Raw genomic sequence first — 20,178 nt, 5'->3', positions numbered from 1 at the left:
ATGAGAGAACTATTAGGAGAATAACTTTGCTTTATCTAGCCTCAAAAAAACCCCAAACCTAAAAATAAAACTAACCAAGGTGAAAGGACGTCTACAATGAAAACTATAAATCCTTGGTGAAATAAATTGAAGATGATACTAAAAAAAGATGGAAAGCGCTTTATGTAGCAATACAGCTAAAATTAATTTATAAATTCAACGCAAAACCCATCAAGATACCAATGTTATACTTCACATAGACAGAGAAATCAATTTAAAATTTATACAGGAAGTACAAAAGAACCTGAATAGCCAAAGCAATCCTGACAGGGGATAATGCTGGAGGTATCATAATCCCAGACTTCAAGCTATACTATAGAGCCATAGCAACAAAAATAGTTTGATACTAGCACTAAAACAGACCTGAAGGGCAATGGAACAGACTAGAAGAACCAGAAAGGAACCCATAAACCTACAGTCATCTGTCCTTTGACACAGGAACTAAAGATATCTTGGGAAAAAATAGCTTCTTCAACAAATTTGTTGGAAAAACAGGATATTCACATTCAGAAGGCTCAAGGTGGATCTGTTCCTCATCCTGTATTATTATCAATTCAAAGTGGATTAATGATGCCAATATAAGACTTGAAACTACTACATGAACGAGTAGGGAAGACTAGAACATAATTGGCATAGGCAGATACTTCCTGACTAGAACTACAGTGGCTCAGCAAATAAGAAAGGATTGACAAATGGGATTGCATCAAGCTAAAAAGCTTCTGCACAGTGAAGGAATAGTCACTAAGCTGAAAAGGTAGCCTACAGAATGGAAAAAGATCGTTGCCAACATTATATCTGCAAAGATCTAATAACCAGGATATACAGAGAGCTTAAAAAAATCTAAAACCCGGGCTGGGAAGGTAGCTCAGTGGTAGAGCGCTTGCCTTGCATGCCTGAGGCCCTGGGTTCGATTCCTCAGCACCACATAAGTAAAAAGAAAAAAGCCGGAAGTGGTGCTGTGGCTCAAGTGGTAGAGCGCTAGCCTTGAGCTGAAGAGCTGAGGGACAGCACCCAGGCCCAGAGTTCAGGCCCCACAACTGGACTCCCCCCTCAAAATCTAAAACCCTAAAGAATCAGCTACCCAATTAATAAATAGGCAAATAAACTGAACAGACACCTCTTGAAAGAAGTATAAATGGTCAACAAATATGAAGACATGCTCAACATTCCTGATAATAAGGAAAATTAAAATCAAAGAGTCAGTGAGATTCTTCCTCACTCCAGTCAGAATGGCCATCATCAATAACACTAAGAAAAACAAATGTTGGTGAGGATGTGGAAAAGATCATACCAACACACTGTTGATAGGATTGTAAGCTCATGCAACCATTATGGAAATCAGTTTGGTGCTTCTTCACAAATGCTAAAAATAGAACCACCATCTGCTCCACCAATACCATCCATGAGCATTTATCTAAAGGAACATAAGCTACTCATGTTCAATGCAGCACTATTCACAATAGCCTCCTATGGAAACAAACCAGATGTCTTATAAATGAGGAATGGATCAAGAAAAGTGGCATATATACACAATATTATTCTGCCTTAGGAAGAGTGAAGCTCTGCCATTTGTAGGGAAATGGATGGACATGGAAACCATCATCTTAAATGATATAATCAAGGGCAGAAGGACAAAGAATGCATATTTTTCTTTCTCATATGTGGATGATAGACCTATGATATACATATATTCATTTGAGTATATATGGTATCACATATGTGTGTATATGTATACACACATACATTTATATAATCAATCTGGCAAAAATATACTGCATGCATGTATGAGAAACTGTGAAGAAAACCTCTGAACAACTAACATGCACTTTAACAAAACAAATATTAGGAAGTTGAAACACTTATTATTTGGGATGTAGACATTACTGGGAGGGAGCAGACAAATGGTAAAGGAAGAAGGATTATGAATATAAACAAAATATTTTATTTACATGTATGAAAATAGAATAAGGCAATTTGATGAGACTGGTTTTGAAGGGGGAGGGGGAGGAAGGAGAAAGGTAGAGGGGTAATTATGATCAAGAACATTGTAGGCATGAATGGACTTTGTTAAAATTAAACACCCTTGTACAACTAATCACTGTCAATAAAAATTAAATAACACATCTTTTTAGTCTTTAAACATATTATCAATTTATATTCCAGAAATACATGAATTTCCTTCTCTACCACATGTCTGGGTTAAGTCATACAAGAAAAAAGAAAAAAAAGTTGTAGCAATCCCTTCATAACCAATGCCCACGGTGTATTTGGCTAGTGTGGCTGGTAGTTATGAGATTTACCAATGTTAAATAGGAATGGATGTTTGAGTGCAAACTCATCAATATTTTTGTGTCATAATTGTGCTTCTTTCTGCAATCTTTTAATTTTAGCCCCTGGACAATGAATATTTGAAGAAAGAAGGGTCACATAATCTCAGTGGGAGAGGAGGCAACGGCAGTGGTGTTGGAGACTAAAGCATTTGGGACTTGGTTGGATATGGCTAGGATAAGGGAAAAGAATGATTCTCCGATTTTTACAATGGAGAAACCAGTGGTTGTCTATGTGAAAGGGGGGAAACCTGGAGTAGGGGCAGGTGGCTGGGCGAGAGAGAGCCATGGTGGCATGGAGGACACATGGATAACTTCCTACTGCTAGTACAGGTTTTGCTTTCCTATAGGTAGTAGACACTCAATGAATGTCTGCCGAGTTTCTTGCTTAGATCCCCCTGCGTTTTTAGTTAATTGTGTGTTGGGTGATAATAGCTAATAATAAAGAAGTTTGTCGAAGGTTATGTGGCAGCCACTGAGCTAAGTACAACACATCTAATTTTTATCTTCGTACCTCTAAGAAGTAGTGACTATTCTAGTGATTGACCTGTAATTAGGTGCTATTAGTTGAGGTAGATGAGAGGGTGAATTCAGTGTTAACAAGCGAATGTGGAGAAGGTGTGTTTGGAAGCAGGTGGGTAGTGAGGATGAGGGGAGCTGAGAAGTTATGCAGGGACTGAAGGAGGAGACATCATTCCTGAAATTTTCCTCTCCCCTTGGAAGGGGGACATGGATTTCTAATGGTGATATATCTATATCTATATCCATATCTATATCTATCATATAACACAACACAACACACACACACACACACACACACACACACACACACAGTAGGTCATAGGGCTTGAACTCAGTCTTGGGTGTTGTCCCTGAGCTCTTTTGCTCAAGGCTAGCACTCTACCTCTTTGAACCACAGCTCCACTTCTGGTTTTCTGTTGGAGATAAGAGTCTCACGGACTTTCTTTCCTCAGGCTGGCTTTGAACCAGGATCCTCAGATCTCAGCCTTTTGAGTAGCTAGAATTACAGGCATTAGCTACCAGTGCCCAGCTGTCGGCTATCTATTTTAAATAGTATTATCATATTTGTATTAGCTTCTGAGAGCCCACTGCAGGGTATGGGAGAGGCAGCAAACTCATCATCGGGCTGGACTAACTCTGGCACTGACTGTCTGACCTTAGGAGATCATTATATTGCTCAGAGCTTCCACTTTATCTACCTGGCAAATGGCTATTACATATACACTTTACCTCAGCCAAGCACTGGAAGTTTCAGTCAGCGGAAGACATTCGCTTTGTGCATTATATTAATGAGGATGTCATTTATGTGATTCCAGAGAAAACCTTGTGGGTGAAGGGCTGAACCTAGAACTGATTTTTATCTCTCTCTCTCCTTCATTTTGTAGGAACTCACCTTGTCCAGAAACCATTGGCCTAACCTACTTAAATTCTACTTTCAAGGGATCTATCATGGGAAGGCAGCTTTCAGATGAACAGGGTTTATTAACCTCAAGGACAGATGCAGGCTCAAAGGGAGTACAAAGAAAGGGAAATTTAAACCTGACTTACTGAGAGAGTGGTTTCAGGGTGATGACTTAGTACAGAGCAATCCCCATATAGGGGTAGGTTTGCTGCTATGAGCTGTGGCTTTCAGAAGCATTTCCTTTGGCCCCCTTGATGTAGGAGACCTCTGTAGATAGCCAGAGGCTCTGGCAGAAGCTCCACCTACAATTCCATGAAGGTCCTGCTTTGTCCTGGACACAGGGAGACCATGGAATTTCCCGTAGTGAACAGAGATGTGGTCCCTCATTGGAGAGACTTCACTAACGCTACTTAAGTACAACTCTGCTGAGCTCCACCCGCCCCTTCTTTGGTACTGAGCCAGTCTTAGATCTAAAACTGCTTTGATCTTCCTCAGAAGTCCTGGCCAAGGAAGTAGGGAACTAAATTTAGTCCAGCCCAGCTTATAACGGTGCCCAATTCAATGGTTGAAACAGTTTCCAGCATAACTCAGTCCCTTTGGGATAACTCAGGCTTCTCACATCCTCCCATTCGCTCTCATTCCAAGATGGCACTGGGTGGGTCTGTAGTTACCTGTAGACTGGCCCTGTCTGCCAAGGTAATGTTGGCAAGGTTCTTACCATGGGCCTTCTTCTTGTGTTCCCTGCTGGCATCTCCCGGGAGTTGTCCTACCCTTCTTCTGTTCAGGCCACAGGGGAACTGAGTGGGGTTTTGAAGAGACAGCAAGGCATCTCTGTCCAGTCATGTCTTGCCACTTAAAGTTTTTTTTATTATTATAAAGGTGATGTACAGAGCGGTTGCAATTAAATAAGTCAGGTGAAGCATGTATTTTCTTTTTGGACAATGTCATCGCTTTCCTCAGTCTCTCCAATATTTCCAAATTTTTTAACCCTATGGAGCTGCCTGGATCCGGGTAGAGCTTCTTTCCATATGGATTTTTCTCTGAGTCTCAGCTGGGGCGGAGGCCAAGAGGCCCTCAGTCCCCTGTGCTCACCTCAGTCTATTTGGTCAACTCACCCTTGCGTGGGGTTCTGAAGCCCGCATGTCACTCTTCTTCAGTGTCTCACTTCCCTGAAGTTGCACTAGCAGATGAGGCTTGGGACAGAAAGGCTGGCCACCTACAGGGGAATATTAATCAAGATATTCAAGAGGTATTGAAAAAATACCACACCTGCGGTTACATTTACACTCCTCTGTATCTTTTATATCTTATATGCCCCTCTATTCAACTGGAACCTATACAGACTGTCATGCATCACTTAGCAATAGAGAGAATTTCTGGAGAAGGTTTGATATATCAGCCTCTTAAAGTTACACAAAACAAATGCTATAAGCCAGTTCTTTGGCTGGGCCTCGTGATGCCATCAAAAGATGAGGTAAACACAAGATGTGTGGGGCTACTGCTGCTTTAACATGTGCTGCTGCTTTATGATACATGCTTTTAATAAATAGAAGGAGTACACTCCAAGGATCAAATGATAATAGAATAAACACATCAACTGGCAGCACAGTCATATGCTGTCATTACCAACTGTTAGGTATTACACATGATCGCATGTGTTGTGTTTTTATAGACCTGGAAAGGTAGTAGGTTTGTTTGTACCAGCCTTATCACAAACACATGAGTAATGGGTAAATGAGGACTTACAGTGCCTACAGTGTTACTAAGTGATGGGAATTTTCCAGTTCCACTGTAATTGTATGAGACCCTATTATATATGCAGCCCATGGTCAGCCAGAATGCCATTATACAGTACTTGATTATAAATCTATGTATCTAAACATTTCTCTTGCTACAGATTGTTCTTTTGCTCTATACTGAACCATCTTGTTCCATATCAAATGGAATATCAACCAGAATATCATGATATAGTACTTGATTATAAATCAATATATCTAAGCATTTCTTTTGAAACAACCCTTTTTTGTGTTCCATATCAATTGATCTTGTACATCAAGCTGTGAGGTGCAGACCCACTTCCCACTTTACAGTTGGAAAAGCTGAAGACCAGGAGCTCAGTGACTTCTGTAGGTTCTAGAGGAGGCAAGATGTGAACACGGGCTCTTGAGCCCAAAGTGTGTGTTATTTCTATGCATCCAAGCTTGTAGGTTTCTCAAGGGTAGGGACCATGTTTTTCATGAGCTCTCTTGTTGCAGTGTCCTTACTGTCCAGCTCACAAGGACACTGGTTAAGTGCTAATGAGTGTTGAAGACATCTCAAGTGACTTCGTAAGTCTGAAGGGAGAGAAATCCACAGCACATGTCTTCTGCAGATGGTTGGAGGATGGTACGAGATGAGGGTGACTTAGCAAATGATCTTGGGAGGACTGGAATTTAAATGGAGGCAAATGCTTATGATGTTCATGGGTAGGAACTTGGGAACTCTTGTACAAGCACTAATAACAGGTGGCGACAGGCCTTGGAGGGCCAGGTTAGAATGATCGCAGAGTCAACAGGAGCCCTAAGGATTATAAAAGGCTGTAGCAGAGCTGAAACAAGATGTCAGGGCCCGCTGGACCTTGGGTGAAAGATGGCCACAGAGTAGGGGCTGACCTGCAGGCTGGGGACGTAAAGGACCTAATTGAGTTAATGTCACCTAGGCTTAGTAATGTCTAGCTTTGTCTATGTTTACAGGAATGAGGGCCACCATCAGTGTGATTGGGAAGGAACAGGGAATGGTGTAATTATATGGCTTGAAGGGCCTGTAGAAGGCCAAGAGTTCAGGTAGTCCTGAGTCAGATGCTGTATGCCAGGGATCCTTAGAGGAATGATTGTTGGGAGCTGAGTGAGGTGAAACTCACTTCTGGCACATGTGCCTAGCTTAAGGAACTAGGCAAGTCTGCCTTTGACTGCCATGATTTCTTTTAGCCCAAATAAGCAGACATGAGAAAAGGAAGGGGAAGCAGAAGGTAGGTCTTCCGAACAGTTAATAGTGATAGACAAATTCCAAGATCACTAAAATCAGTGACATTTATAGTGCAAAGCAATAGTCTGGTGTCATAGACTTATTATTTTTTAAATTTTATTAGTGTAAATTAGTTGTATAAAGGGGCTTCATTATGATACTTACATGTATGCATATAATGTACTTTGATCGAATTTATCCCACCTATATTATTTTTTAACTCCCCATCATAGCCTCCTTTTAATAGTTTTAGGTGAGTTCTATGGCAACATGCACACAAACACACGCATACACACAACACACATATACAGACATATTTAATTATATTCCTTTTGTAACTCTTTCCTTTTTTCCTATCCCAAGAAGTCCCCATTTTATAATCATGGCCTCTCTTTCTTCCCCCTCCTCCTCCCCCTCCTCCTCCTCCCCCTCCTCCTCCCTCTACCCCTCCTCCTCCTCTTCCTCCTCCTCCTCCTCCTCCTCCTCCTCCTCCTCCTCCTCCTCCTCCTCCTCCTCCTCCTCCTCCTCCTTCTCCTCCTCCCCTCCTTCTCCTTCTGTCTGGATTCTTGGGTGAAAACATCAAAATTTGTCTTTCTGAATTTGGCTTATCTTGCTTAACATAATGATCCCACGTTCTATCCATTTTCTTTCAAATGACATTATTTCATTCTTACCTATTATTGAATAACATTCTATTGTGTACATGAAGCACATTTTCTTTATCTATCAAGTGATTGTTGGGCACCTAGGCTCATTTCACAAGTTGGCTATTGTGAACAGCGCTGCTATAAACTAGTGTGCAGCTGCCTCTAGAGTATGCTAACTTGTATTCCTTCTGATATACAGCCAAGATATCATATAGTAACTCTATTTTTAGCTTCTTGAGGAATCCTAGTACTGATTTCCCTATTGGTCACAGTGATTTATATTTCCAACAACAGAAGATAATGTTTTCTTTTCCCTAATCTTCACCAGCATTTGTTGTTTGTTTAATAGATGGAGTCTCAGTGTCAATATTTTTCTTTTTGCATGTTGTTTTATGGTTAAGGATGTTGAAAATTTCTTCATGGTTTTTTTTGGCCATTTGTATTTCTTGTGTGTGTGTGTGTGTGTGTGTGTGTGTGTGTGTGTGTGTGTGTGTGTGTGTTCGTGCACATGCACGCGGGCACACACACAGAGACACACAGGTGTGTGCACTTTCCCTTCCCTTACACATGGGATATTAGGTAGTGACACATTTTTCGTTATCATATGGGGGAAGATGTTTTCTACTGATATCTAGAGGCCAGGGACGCTGTTCAACATCCACATCACAGAAGACAGCCTGCACAAGAAAAGTATTTGCTTTTCTAAATATCAACAGAGCTGGGTTTGAGTTACCTCTGTACTGTAAGAGTTAGATTCAACCAAGAGAGTAGCTTTAAGTTCGAGGTCTTACTCTGGACTTACATAATATAAGCAGCCTTCTCTTTCCCTGTTTGAAATACCAGCGACTAGATGGGCAGGATCATAACACTTTCATGTTGGTAGTCAAAGTATAAGTTTGTAAATCATGTCTGACAAATTTACTTTGAAGTGAACTTATCCAGTAAACACTTTGTACTTTGTGAGAAGCCTGAAGCCCACAATCTGTCTCCAGTCAGCTTCTAGTCTAGCCAGAGAAGGTGATTTCCAACTAAGCTTCAATGTCATCCAAATGGTATAAATTACATGCTAAGGGCTTGAGAAGGCCTGTTCATCAACAGGAGGGTGAGAAGGAGGCTTCTGTGATTGCTTAGCAGTAACCACAGAGCTAAATAAATGCCCTGTGCATAAAAGCTTCTTGAATCTTATTATAAGGAAAAGCAGGCACAGGATGCTTCAGCTGTGCTAAAATATTGAGAATGGGTTTTAAAAAGTACAACCGTTTATTAACAAGGTCAAAAATCTTTACATTGTGTTTAGATGTACAATCAGTGAAACATTCTTCATTTTTCACAGCTATTTTCAGCTTGCTAGGGAGACCCAATTTCCATAATCATGGAGGGGAGGGAACTGTAAACTAGCCTATCAAAGGTATCATGCCTCTGTCTGTTTCAGGCTCTCATTTCTTTCAGATAAAATTCCTTATTCAAGCCGGGCGCTGGTGGCTCACGCCTGTAATCCTAGCTACTCAGGAGGCTGAGATCTGAGGATTGCGGTTCAAAGCCAGCCCGGGCAGGAGAGACCGTGAGACTCCTATCTCCAATAAACCACCAGAAAACCGGAAGTGGCGCTGTAGCTCAAGTGGTAGAGCGCTCGCCTTGAGCTGAAGAGCTGAGGGACAGCTCCCAGGCCCAGAGTTCAAGCCCCACGACCGACAAAAAAAAAAAAAAAAAAAAAAAAAAAAAAAATTCCTTATTCAATTACTCCATGTGAATAGTGTTCTAGACTGTCCAGTTGAAGTCCAATGTGATGGTATTAGGAGGTAAAGATTTGGGGAGGCGATTAGGTCATGAGGATGGAGCCCTCACCAACGAGATTAGTGCCCTTACAAAAGACGTTCTGGAGAGCTCTGTTGTGCTTCCCACCCTATGAAGTTACAGTGAGAAATTCTCCTCTACAAACCAGAAAGAGAGCTCAACAGACACTGCATTTACCCACATTCTAACTTTGGACTTCCAGCCTCTGGAGCTATGAGAAACAGATGTGTTGCTTATAAGGCACCAAGCAGATACTGTTTTGTTATACCAGCCCTAACAGACTAAGGCAGATGGCGCCTCACCTCTTAAACAATTACTCTTCCACCTCCCCAAGATGGTGCCTGGATATAAGGAAGGCCAAAATAACCTGGCAGTGAGGGGAAGGGGCAGCTAGTCTGGACAGCTGGGCACTGTCTTTTTTTGGGTCCTTACTGACCTTCTGGACTTACGACTTAGGTATTGTGTGGTCTCTTTTCCTGACCCATCAGGGTACACTGGAACTTCCTGGGATGACTCAGTCTCAGTTGAGTGCTGGGAGTGCTGCTGAGATGACACATGAGTGCACACATGGGGTGCACACCATTTCTGCACTAGACATCTGGATCACAGCTTCAGAGACTAGAGAGCTAAAGGCGTGTGTACTGGATCCTAAATGCTTTGTCCCAAGAGCCAAATTCATTCTTCATTGCCAATAAGGCCAGGAGGAGACACATAGCTCTGCAACAGGGCTGAGATAGATGAGGAACACTTGAATTTGGCAGTCAGTGAGTATCTCTGCTACAATACTTAAGGATCTCCACACTGCTAAATCCAATAGTCAGCTTTCAGTCCTCATTTTCTTAGATCTGTGTATTATCTTCCTCAGTTAGGCTTGCTCCTTACTCTAGTGATTACTACTTCCCAGACTTTTTTTTTTGGCAGTAGGAACTGTAATTTAATTATTATCCATTGTGTTCTAGCTCTTATTGATCTCATTTGATTGAACAATACCTGTTCAGTAGATACTGTTATTACTCCTTTCATATAGGTACTCAGTCAAGGTGCAGAGGCTGTGTTTTTCTCAAGTTCACACAGCTTGTAAATGCCAGAAGCAAGTTTCTAACCTATATCTTACTTTATTTTTTTTCCAGTAAGGGAAGCATATTTCACTGCAATTTATCTGAAAAGGTTGTAAAAGTCCCTCCTCTCCCCTCCTCTGTGTATGTGCTAGTATTGGAGTTTGAACTCAGGATCATGTATTCTCACTTGGTTTTCTTGCTTGCAATTGGTGTTCTAACACTTGATCCAAGCCTTCAGTCTAGCCTTTTGATGATTATTTAGGGATAGAGTTTCACAGACTTTTCTGCTTGGGTTGACTTTGAACTGTGACCATCCAGACTTCAATTTCCCAACTAAGATTACAGGTACATGCCACCAGCAGCCAGCGTCTTTGTACTCATTTTTGCTTGCCATCTTATATGGGTCCAACAGCCTCTTGACTGCTTTTGTAAACTAAAACTGTGCTCAAGGATCAAGGCTATATGTCCTTATTGAGAAAAGCCCACATAAATGCATCATAGGCTTTGAGGTAACAGTTTCTAAAATATTTTTGTACAATAAAATCCATGTCTCTCCTTTCAAGAGGGCTTTTAGAAAGGGATCACATTCATTTGTCCATGTGCTCTAGAAAAAGCATACTTGTCACAGCATTTCAACAGACACACTCTCTGGCAGGAATCCAAATGTCTGCACACCCATGGCATCTCCTCAGAGCCTCTGGGTTTGTGGCAGTGACTGAGTAGACTCTGTGAAAAGTCAGGAGTAAAGCAGGATGAAGAGAAAATTAAACCCTTCCCTGGCTGGTCAGACCTATTTGATGTCAGCAATTGATGGATATTTTGTTGACGGGCCTCATTATAATGTAGGGTTTGCTCTGAGTGAGCTGTGAAGGAGCTTAGCTTGGGAGCAAGAAATTCACATCAGAAGGGACCTGTAATGAGGGATATGCAGCCACTCTGGTCCCCTTGAGAAGCCACCTGATTCAGAGACATGGCAGAGTGGTCACCCTGTCCACTCCCAAAGGGCTGTGTATCTGAGTTCATCCTGCCTGTTTATCTCTCCCACTACAGAGCTTTAGACAGCAAAGACCCTGATGTTGGCAGAGGAGGACTCTAGCAGGTCCACTGCATGCCCTCATGGGACCCTACTTTGGCCTAGACCTGGAAGATTTAGGCATAAAATATAGATAATGTGGTATTGGAGTTTTGAGAAAGAACAAAATGACTCATTAATTTGTTTCATCATTGGCTTATTTGTTTCTATTTATAAAAAATGTACTGCCCTAGACATTTGCCTGCCATCTACTGAGGATACTGAAATGAGGGATTCCACATCTCTGCTCTGCAGGAATCAATCAGAGAAATGGAGAGGAGAGACAGATTCTATCAAATGGCCTGGAGAAGTACTGTCCCCCTTCCCTCAGGGAAGAGAAGTCTTGAGGATGGGAGGCAGGCCGGGAGAGGCTCCAGGAAGGTACTACAGAGGAGTGGAAATGTGAATGGAGTTTAGAGTCTAGGCTGTGTGCTGACTGTGGTCTGTGGAAGCTTGTGAAAAGTATGTAAGAGAGGTTAAAGGAGGTCTTTAGGACAGACACACAAAATAAGAGGTGACTTCTGATGGAAGGGTGATTGTCTGGATAGCTTTATGGAGGAGGGGAAGGTTGGTGGCAATACTGAAGCAAGGATTCTGCAAACACCCGAAGAGTGACAGTAAACAATGTGAGGGCTCATGTTGTGCATACTCAGTTTTGACTGGAGGATTAGACTTATGTTGGGGGTATTGCAGGAGAAAGAGATAGATGTAGGTTGGTGCCATATTATGAAGGATCTTGATGCCCTGCCTGCAAAGGGTTTTTATTTCATTTCTAAGCAACGCATGTCATTACAGGTGTTCATAGGAAAACTGGGGTGAGAGAAGCCAATAGGAAGCAGGAGCTCTTATTTTACCCATTCTTTGGGAATAGCTTAGTCTATGCTTGCTGCCATCTATACCACCTAGCTCTATGTCATCTTGAACCTCATGTTGAAGACCTGATGTGACCCAAGGATGGTGTTCACTGGTGATGTGGGCCTGGTGACCAGGGAGGTGAGGAATAGTCTGCTTTCTTTTCCTTTTTTTTGATTGAGTAATTGGTCCTGGGGTTTAATCTCAGGGCCTAGCCCTTTCTGGGAAGGGCTTGAATCATTCCCATTCCCCCAGCTCTTTTTGTTTTCATCATTTGAAAAATGATTTTTTTTTGTTTTGCCCAAGCCAACCTGGATCATGATATTGGACACTCTTCCTACAGAGCTGGGATGACAAATATGAATTAAAGGATCGAGGCTGGCCTTGGACGATGATCCTCCTGACCTCAGTCTCTTAAATAGCTAGGATGACAGGCATGGGCCACACCGCTAAGCTTGAACAAGATGCTTTCTGGATCAGAAAAATTTTTCAAAAAGTAAATTTGTAGTGTGTGTGTGTGTGTGTGTGTGTGTGTGTGTGTGTGTTTGAGAGGCAGTGATGGTTGGAGAAAGAAATTAGTTTGAGACCAAAGCATGGGCCTCTTTGTTGAGAAAGATAAGGTGATAGAGCTATTGGAGGTGATGGCATTCCTCAGAGGTTGGTCCTGGGTCTTAGTTTGCTATTTGCTCAACTGGGCCAATGAAAAATATAATATGCTCACACCTGGATTATATATGCAACTTTGTCCAGAAGGCAAAAAGAAAATAGAGTTAAATAAGGACCTTGGGTGGCCTGTAAAATGTTGAAAGGACTTTCCATCTGAAGACACATGGAAAATGTTCAGACTTCTTAATGGGAAAGATGAAGGCGGGGATGCACAGGCATGATTCTGGAGTTATACAAAGCAAATGAATAAGAGAAACAGGGATTTCACCACACCCTAGTAGATTCAGGGTGAGAGATATGCTGTGAAACTGGAAAGAGGCAATGTTAGGCAGGAAGAGGAAATATTCCTTCATGTGATGTAAAGGTCACTCAAGGACATTGGGTCCTTGATGATGCTGTGCCAAGAACACTGACCTGAATGTGAGCAAAGTCATATCATGTCTAAGATGGCACCCCCTAAGCAGAGGTTAAAGCCAGTGGTGCTTGGTACCTGTGTCACTCATTCATATGGACACTAACACGTGACGATGACATCCCAGGAAACAGCATCCAGTGGCAGTGGTCTGTGAGGTCTGATTCACACAGATGAAGATCTTCTGTTTGTTTCTGAATTTAGTTGAATATTCAAAGTGATCAACACTGAGGAGTTTTAACCTCTCTTGACTTTTATTTCTTCCACTTCATATTATGATGATTTGATGTTAATGAGTACCTCCAGGGCATTATAAGCAACAAAGCATAGAGACTCTTACTGTGATCTCACAGTGAACTCTGAAACACAAAGGAGCCATACACTAAGAAAATCACACTGAGTCCATGACTTTTATCTAAGGCCATAGGAGCAAGGAACACACACAAACACACATGCTCCTTCAATCAGATTTATTAGTTGCCAATGCAGAGACCAAAGAGACTAATTTCTCCATTTTGACCCCATTGATTGAGTGCCTAGCAGACATGCCAGGAAGGAGTGGAGGAGTAGAGAATTTGTACTTCTTAATCAAATAAACAACAATAACAACCAACAATGACCCTCCCCCACAAATAACCCAGCAAAAATGTGCATCCTCAGGAGATGATTGCTACCTGTGCATTTCATACATAAGAGGAAGAGAATCTGCCCACTTGATTAACAGTGTTGCTATAGTGTGAATGCATGTATTGGATCCATATGTTAGAAACCAAGATGCAATACAATAGCATTAAGAGATGAGGCCTTAGGGTCTGAGTAAGTCATAAAGCTTCTACCTTCCTGAATGGGATTAGTGCCCTTATAAAGAGGCTTCAAGAGATAGGGAAGTCTTTGGAAAGAGAAAGACGTTTTCACCAGACACCGAATCTGTTGTTGCCTTGACCTTGATTTCTAGAGATGTGAGAAGTAAATTTGTGTTCTTTATAAGTAACTCAGCCTCAGGAATTTTGTTATAGCAACAAGAAAAGATGAAGTCAGACATGGAGGAACCAAGACAGTGAAGGCCCGATCTGACCAATGTGTGTGCCCTGTGCTGCTCTGCAGGTGACTGTTGGCTTCTGGCAGCCATTGCCTCCCTCACCCTGAACGAGAAGCTGCTGTATCGAGTAGTCCCCAAGGACCAGAGCTTCCAAAAGAACTATGCAGGCATCTTTCATTTCCAGGTATTGGGCTTTGTTTATGGTCTTTGTTACTACATTCCCTATCTTAAGGCCTACCCTAAGGTCTACTGAATCTGAAACTTCAGATAATCTGTGTTCAACAACCCCTCCAGGAGATTTTGTTGCACACTGGAGTACATCCATCCCATCATCCTTGTGTCTATCCCTTTCCTGTATCCTCCAGGCTACACGGCCGTGAGGAAAACACTTTGTACTTTAGGATTAGAAGAGGGAGTCTGAGTCACCCAGTGTTGCCTTGGGGGTGATGTGGGAGAATATTCTCTTACCCATAAACTAAAAAGAGTGGATCAGTTGTTTCTTGGTACATGGGGCAGCTCTGTGTTCACAGACGAGGAGACATAGATCCTTTCCCTAAGGAGCCTGAAGTTTGCGAAAGACCCAATACGTGGCCACTGACAACACAGACCCCACTGAGGGCCAGTGAAGAGCTTCCCCATCTTTCCTCAGGTGAACAGCCCTGTGCTTTCTCATCTCTAGTTCTGGCAGTTTGGAGAATGGGTGGAGGTGGTCATTGATGACAGGTTGCCCACCAAGAATGGACAGTTGCTCTTCCTCCACTCTGAAGAGGGCAATGAATTTTGGAGCGCTCTGCTGGAGAAAGCCTATGCCAAGTAAGTGGGGGCAAGATGGGAGCTATGTGACTGAGGGTCCCCCCGAAAGCTTTCCCTTGCCCCTTTCCACACCTGGCTCCCTACCCCAACTCAGGGTGGTATAACCAAGATTTTTCACTACTGGACAGGTTGGAGAGAAAGCATCCTTCAAGAAGAAGAGATAGCAAAATCCACGCTAGGAGTTTAAGATCTTAGCTATGTGAATGAATACGTGGATGGCAGGCAGTTCACCTGCCTCGCTAGGCCATAGCTTTTTCCCCTTTCAAAGCACAGCCTCAATTCTTAGGACATTGTGAATTCTTAAAACTGGTGATTGGTTTCTTAAGTCAGTTTGTTCGAACAGGCAGAAAAATGCTCTGCTTTACCCAAGATTTTGAGATCCCCCTCCCTGGTTAGCTTAATGGGAGGGTGATCTGCTTTGAGAATCACAAAAGAGGGGGATGCAGTGTTTCTAACGCATTTATAAGATTATCTCTTTGTTGCTTTGTATGTCCCTCCCCCACAGTATAACCCCTGCTTTCACTATATTTGATGTCAGTATAACTTGTGGAGGAGATGGGGAAAAACCAGTTGTTTAAGGATACAGGTGGACCTGTTGCAACAATGAGAAGTACAAATTGTCATGTCCAAAATGAGCTTTACAACGTCGGTGCGGGGGGGGAAGGGGGGGAAGGAGAAGGATTGGGATTGGGGGGGAGGCTGGGAAGGGATGTGAAGGGTAAACAAAGGAGGAGGCTGCAATGCTTGGTAAGAAATGTACGCATTATCCTGCCCATGTAATTGTAACTCCTCTGTACAGTATGTTCACAAATAAAATAAAATTAAATAAAAAAAACTGATGATGAAGAAGAAAATAAATGTGCTTCGATCCCAAACTTAACAAAGTCTCTTCCTTTTGACATTTAATATCCAAAGATGCACTTTCTGATTCTTTGAATTAGTGTTGTTTATGAATCTCTTCCCTGTAATTCAGGTCCTTTCTAGTCCTGTTTCTAAAGCAAGCCTCAGCCAAGGTCTCTCAGCCTTGAGGGAAGGCCCCTTCATCCCTACTTGTGCCTGTAACCCCTCAGAAATCCAAGCCAGTTGTGTAAGGGTGTCTGCAATTGATCTAGTAAGATACTGAGCTGGATATGTAAAATAGTAGCCTGAGCATGTTCCAGGCTTAGAGTCAAAATCAGCAAAAAGCTCTCCTCAACCTTCTGGACCATAAGATTGTAGGATTGTCCCTTGGTTGCTAATGGCAGAGAGCAGTGCATATTTCTTTCTTTTCCAACAGGCTCAATGGTTCTTATGAAGCTCTTGCTGGAGGCTCCACAATAGAAGGGTTCGAAGATTTCACAGGTGGCATCTCTGAGTTTTATGATCTGAAGAAGGCACCGGGCAATCTGTACCATATCATCCGCAAAGCCCTTCATGCAGGATCTCTGCTCGGCTGCTCCATCGATGTGAGCCAGGACATTATTCTTTGTCCCCTCTTTTCAGGTGTGATAGGGGAGGGATGGGACAGAATTAACAGGCCTGAGAAGGCTTTTGGTAAGCACAGTCTAAGACTTGATAGGCAAATCGGGTGACATAATGGTCTACAGCATGTGGGAGCTGGTGAAGATCTCACAAGTGGGTAGGGATTGGGATTAGTTGCATTGTAGGAGTCCCAATTTCCTTCTGTTAGAGTTCCTAATGTATAGCTAGAATTGCCCTGAGAATACAGCTCTGAGAATATACCTCTTTTTGCTAAATAATCTTGAGATTTTTGGAAACCCAACATGATGTTTGACAATACTCAGTGGATATAGAGTTTCCTGAAAGAAAAGGAAGAGGTTCTGAAACCAGGTAGAGTCATGGCCTGATAGGAAGGGATGGAACTCTAATGTGGTTGTGGAGACCAGAGGCCAGAGGCCACCATCTCCACAAGTCTATTGTTATCTGTCCCTCTGACTGCTCTCTTTTCTTCTCTTACTGTCATTTCAGATAATCTCCTTCCATTGAGTAGGTATCAGGGGCCAGGCTCAGAGAATAAATGTCTGGTGGCCTTTTTAAAGGTTGGTTGGTTGAGCCATGTTCCAGGCTTGGCAATCACTTAGCACCTGTCTGGCCTATTAAAGAGGGTTGAATGGAGAAGGCTCTGTTTGTTTGTAGTTTATTGCTTTACCTCTGCAGTGTGTCTTTGCAAAGCCCTCCCTCCACTCTGTGTGATGTGTCTTTTTGTTGTTGTTGCTGCTGGCCATGGGCTTGAATTCGGCCTAAATGCTTCAGCTCAAGGCGAGCGCTCTACCACTTGAGCCACAGCGTCACTTCCAGTTTTCTGGTGGTTAATTGAAGATAAGAGTCTCACTAGCTTTCCTGCCTTAACTGGCTTTGAACTGAGATCCTCAGATCTCAGCCTCTTGAGTAGCTAGGAATACAGGTGTGAGCCACCGGTGCCCCATGTGATGTCTTTGTAAAGCATCATAGAGCTGGTTCCAACGAGGTCAGGTTCAGCTGTGCTAAGTGAACTTCCTTTTTGACCCAGGTCTCCAGTGCAGCGGAAGCAGAAGCTATCACCAGCCAGAAGCTGGTTAAAAGTCACGCATACTCTGTCACTGGAATTGAAGAGGTAAAATTTAGCAGGAGAAGGGGGAAGGGCTAATGCCACAAATTCAGGGCACTCCTGAGGAGATCATCACTAAGAGGTTCAGAGTTCAGTCTCTGAATGCACAGAGCCATGGACAGATATGGGGCTCATTCTCAGCTTCTCAGAGATGGGTTACCTAACCCCTCTGAGCTCTAGCTCTCTGAGTCTAATAAAGTGCAAGGTCTTTTCCACGGTATGGCCAGGAAAGTTTGTTGGTTACATTTTATACATATCCCAGTAAAATTATGCTGTACAGAGAAAGCAGTAGAAACTAATAGGAGTCTCTCCAAAATGAATGGTAAATTCCTTCTCCAAATTTCAGGATAAGATACAATAATGAGAAGTATGTAGATAATTATTTAGCCCAAGTAAAAGCATGCCCTATATTTTCATTATTTTTAATCTCCTATATTCAGTCAAATGGATTTAAGGTTGTTTACAATCAAAAGCACAGATACAATAAAAGCATACAACTAAGGTAAAATTTATCCAAGTGGGATAAAGGCAGTGCTACAACTGGGAAATTGATTTTACTTTGGGTTTCCCAATGGCCAATGAGAAGAGACATGCAATGGATATTCCAGCTCTTACTGTTTATTGTAATGACAGAAATACTCATTTCATGTACCTCTGTTTCATGAATGTGGTTTTAAAATCAATTCAGTTCCAGAAATATAACTCGAATATACATGTGAAAACATTGAGCTAGGTCATAGGGAACTATATAAAGGAAATTAAGATGATAATATCCTAATAGACCATTGTGTTTGGGTGTGTATAGAAATGCAAGCATGTGTATAGAGGTATACAGAGGTAGATGGCAGCTCATACTTGGGTGTTCAATAAATTGTAGGGTAAGGTAAAAATCCTAGCCTGTTTTCTGTTTCTATAAAAGAATACCTAAGACTGGGTAGTTTACAAAGAAAAGAGGTTTATTGAACACATGGGTATGGAGGCTGGGAAGTCCAAGACTAAGTCTTGGACTTCCCAGCCTCAGTGGTTGTGAAAGATTTATGCTATTTTATAATGTGGCAAAAATTGGAAGGATAGGTGGGCACATTCGGAAGAGAAACAAGTTCTGAGAGAGTGAGAACTCACTACCATGAGAATTAACCCAGTCCCTTAGAAAGGCCTCATTTCTTCATTATAGTCTAATGATGTCTTGAAGGCTCTGCCTCCAAACACTGCCACAGTGGGGAGCAAATGTCAACATGAGTCCGGGAAGGGACAAGCTGTATTTAAGCTGTAGCAGTCAGCGTAGGTCCTTACAGGTTTAAGCTGTCTGGATTCCCATCCTGCACTCACCATGTACTCACTAGGTAATTGTGGAATGATCAGGAAAGTTCCAGAGTCTCTTGACTTTTGATCTGTAAAATAAAGATAATAATAACGCCCAGCATGAGGAGGTTTAAATGAGGCAATAATGCATTCGAAGTGCTTAGCACATGCTTGGGCTTCAGTCTATCCTCAATACATGCTTATTGCTGGGATACTGGCATTTGTTTTTTATTACACTGTCTCAGACATTAAGAATTGAGTCTTGCTGAACATCAGTGGCTCATGCCTGTAATTGTAGCTACTCAGGAAGCTAAAGTCTGAGAATTGTGGTTCAAAGCCAGCCCAGGAAGAAAAATTTGCAAGACACTCATCTTCAATTAATCAGCCAGAAGCTGGAAAGTGGAGTTGTGGCTCAGATGGTAAAGCAACAGCCTTAAGCAGGGGAAAATATTAAGTCAAACATGGTTGGGTATGAAATCTAAATACTAGTTAAAGCTGACAAACTTGTTTTTGTACTAGATTTACTCTTCAGTTAATCAAACTAATTATGAAAAATAGAGCACTGGATAAAAATCTGAAAAAAAATAGGTTAAAAGAAAATAGAAGTGAGCTGGGCACCAGTTGCTCATGCTGTAATTCAGGAGGCTGAGATCTGAGATCTGAGGTTTGAAGCCATCCCAGGCAGAAAAGTCCCTGTGAGACCCCGTTTTGTTTTGTTTTGTTTTGTTTTGGTTGCTCATGGGGCTTGAACTCTGGGCCTGGGCGCTGTCCCTCAGCTCTTTGGCTCAAGGCAAGCCCTCTACCACTTGAGCCACAGCTCCACTTCCAGTTTTCTGAGTGGTTTATTGGAGATAAGAATGTCATGGACTGTTGTGCCCAGGCTGGCTTTGAACTATGATCCTCAGATCTCAGCCTCTTGAGTAACTAGGATTACAGGTGTGAGCCACTGATGCTTGGCTCCTGACGAGACTCTTATCTCTAATTAACCACTCAAAAACCAGAAGTAGAACTCTGGTTCAAAGTGGTAGAGCACTAGTCTTTAGCAGAACACAAGGATAGTGCCCAGGCCCTGAGTTCAAGCAAAAAAAGCAAAAAAGGAAAAAGAAAGTAGAAGTATTATCATTTAGGGACCTAGAATTCCTAG

At 42.3% G+C, this 20,178-nt stretch overlaps 1 protein-coding gene across 1 annotated transcript in view; it reads left to right on the top strand.

Moving 5' to 3' along the window:
- Positions 1-20,178, top strand: part of LOC138827267 (calpain-8) — a 63,284-nt gene that overhangs the window by 16,196 nt on the left and 26,910 nt on the right. The window contains exons 3-6 of the mRNA XM_070022750.1: positions 14,398-14,516; positions 15,012-15,145; positions 16,422-16,590; positions 17,655-17,738. Coding sequence (XP_069878851.1) covers positions 14,398-14,516; positions 15,012-15,145; positions 16,422-16,590; positions 17,655-17,738 — 506 coding nt within the window. The remainder of the gene's footprint in view (positions 1-14,397; positions 14,517-15,011; positions 15,146-16,421; positions 16,591-17,654; positions 17,739-20,178) is intronic.

This window comes from Dipodomys merriami, unplaced genomic scaffold (assembly GCF_024711535.1).
Source record: "Dipodomys merriami isolate MVZ:Mamm:240054 unplaced genomic scaffold, mDipMer1.0.p SCAF_153, whole genome shotgun sequence".
Classification (NCBI taxonomy): Eukaryota; Metazoa; Chordata; class Mammalia; order Rodentia; family Heteromyidae; genus Dipodomys; species Dipodomys merriami.
The sequence above is the reverse complement of the archived record's forward strand: the minus strand, read 5'-3'. Positions and strand labels throughout refer to the sequence as shown.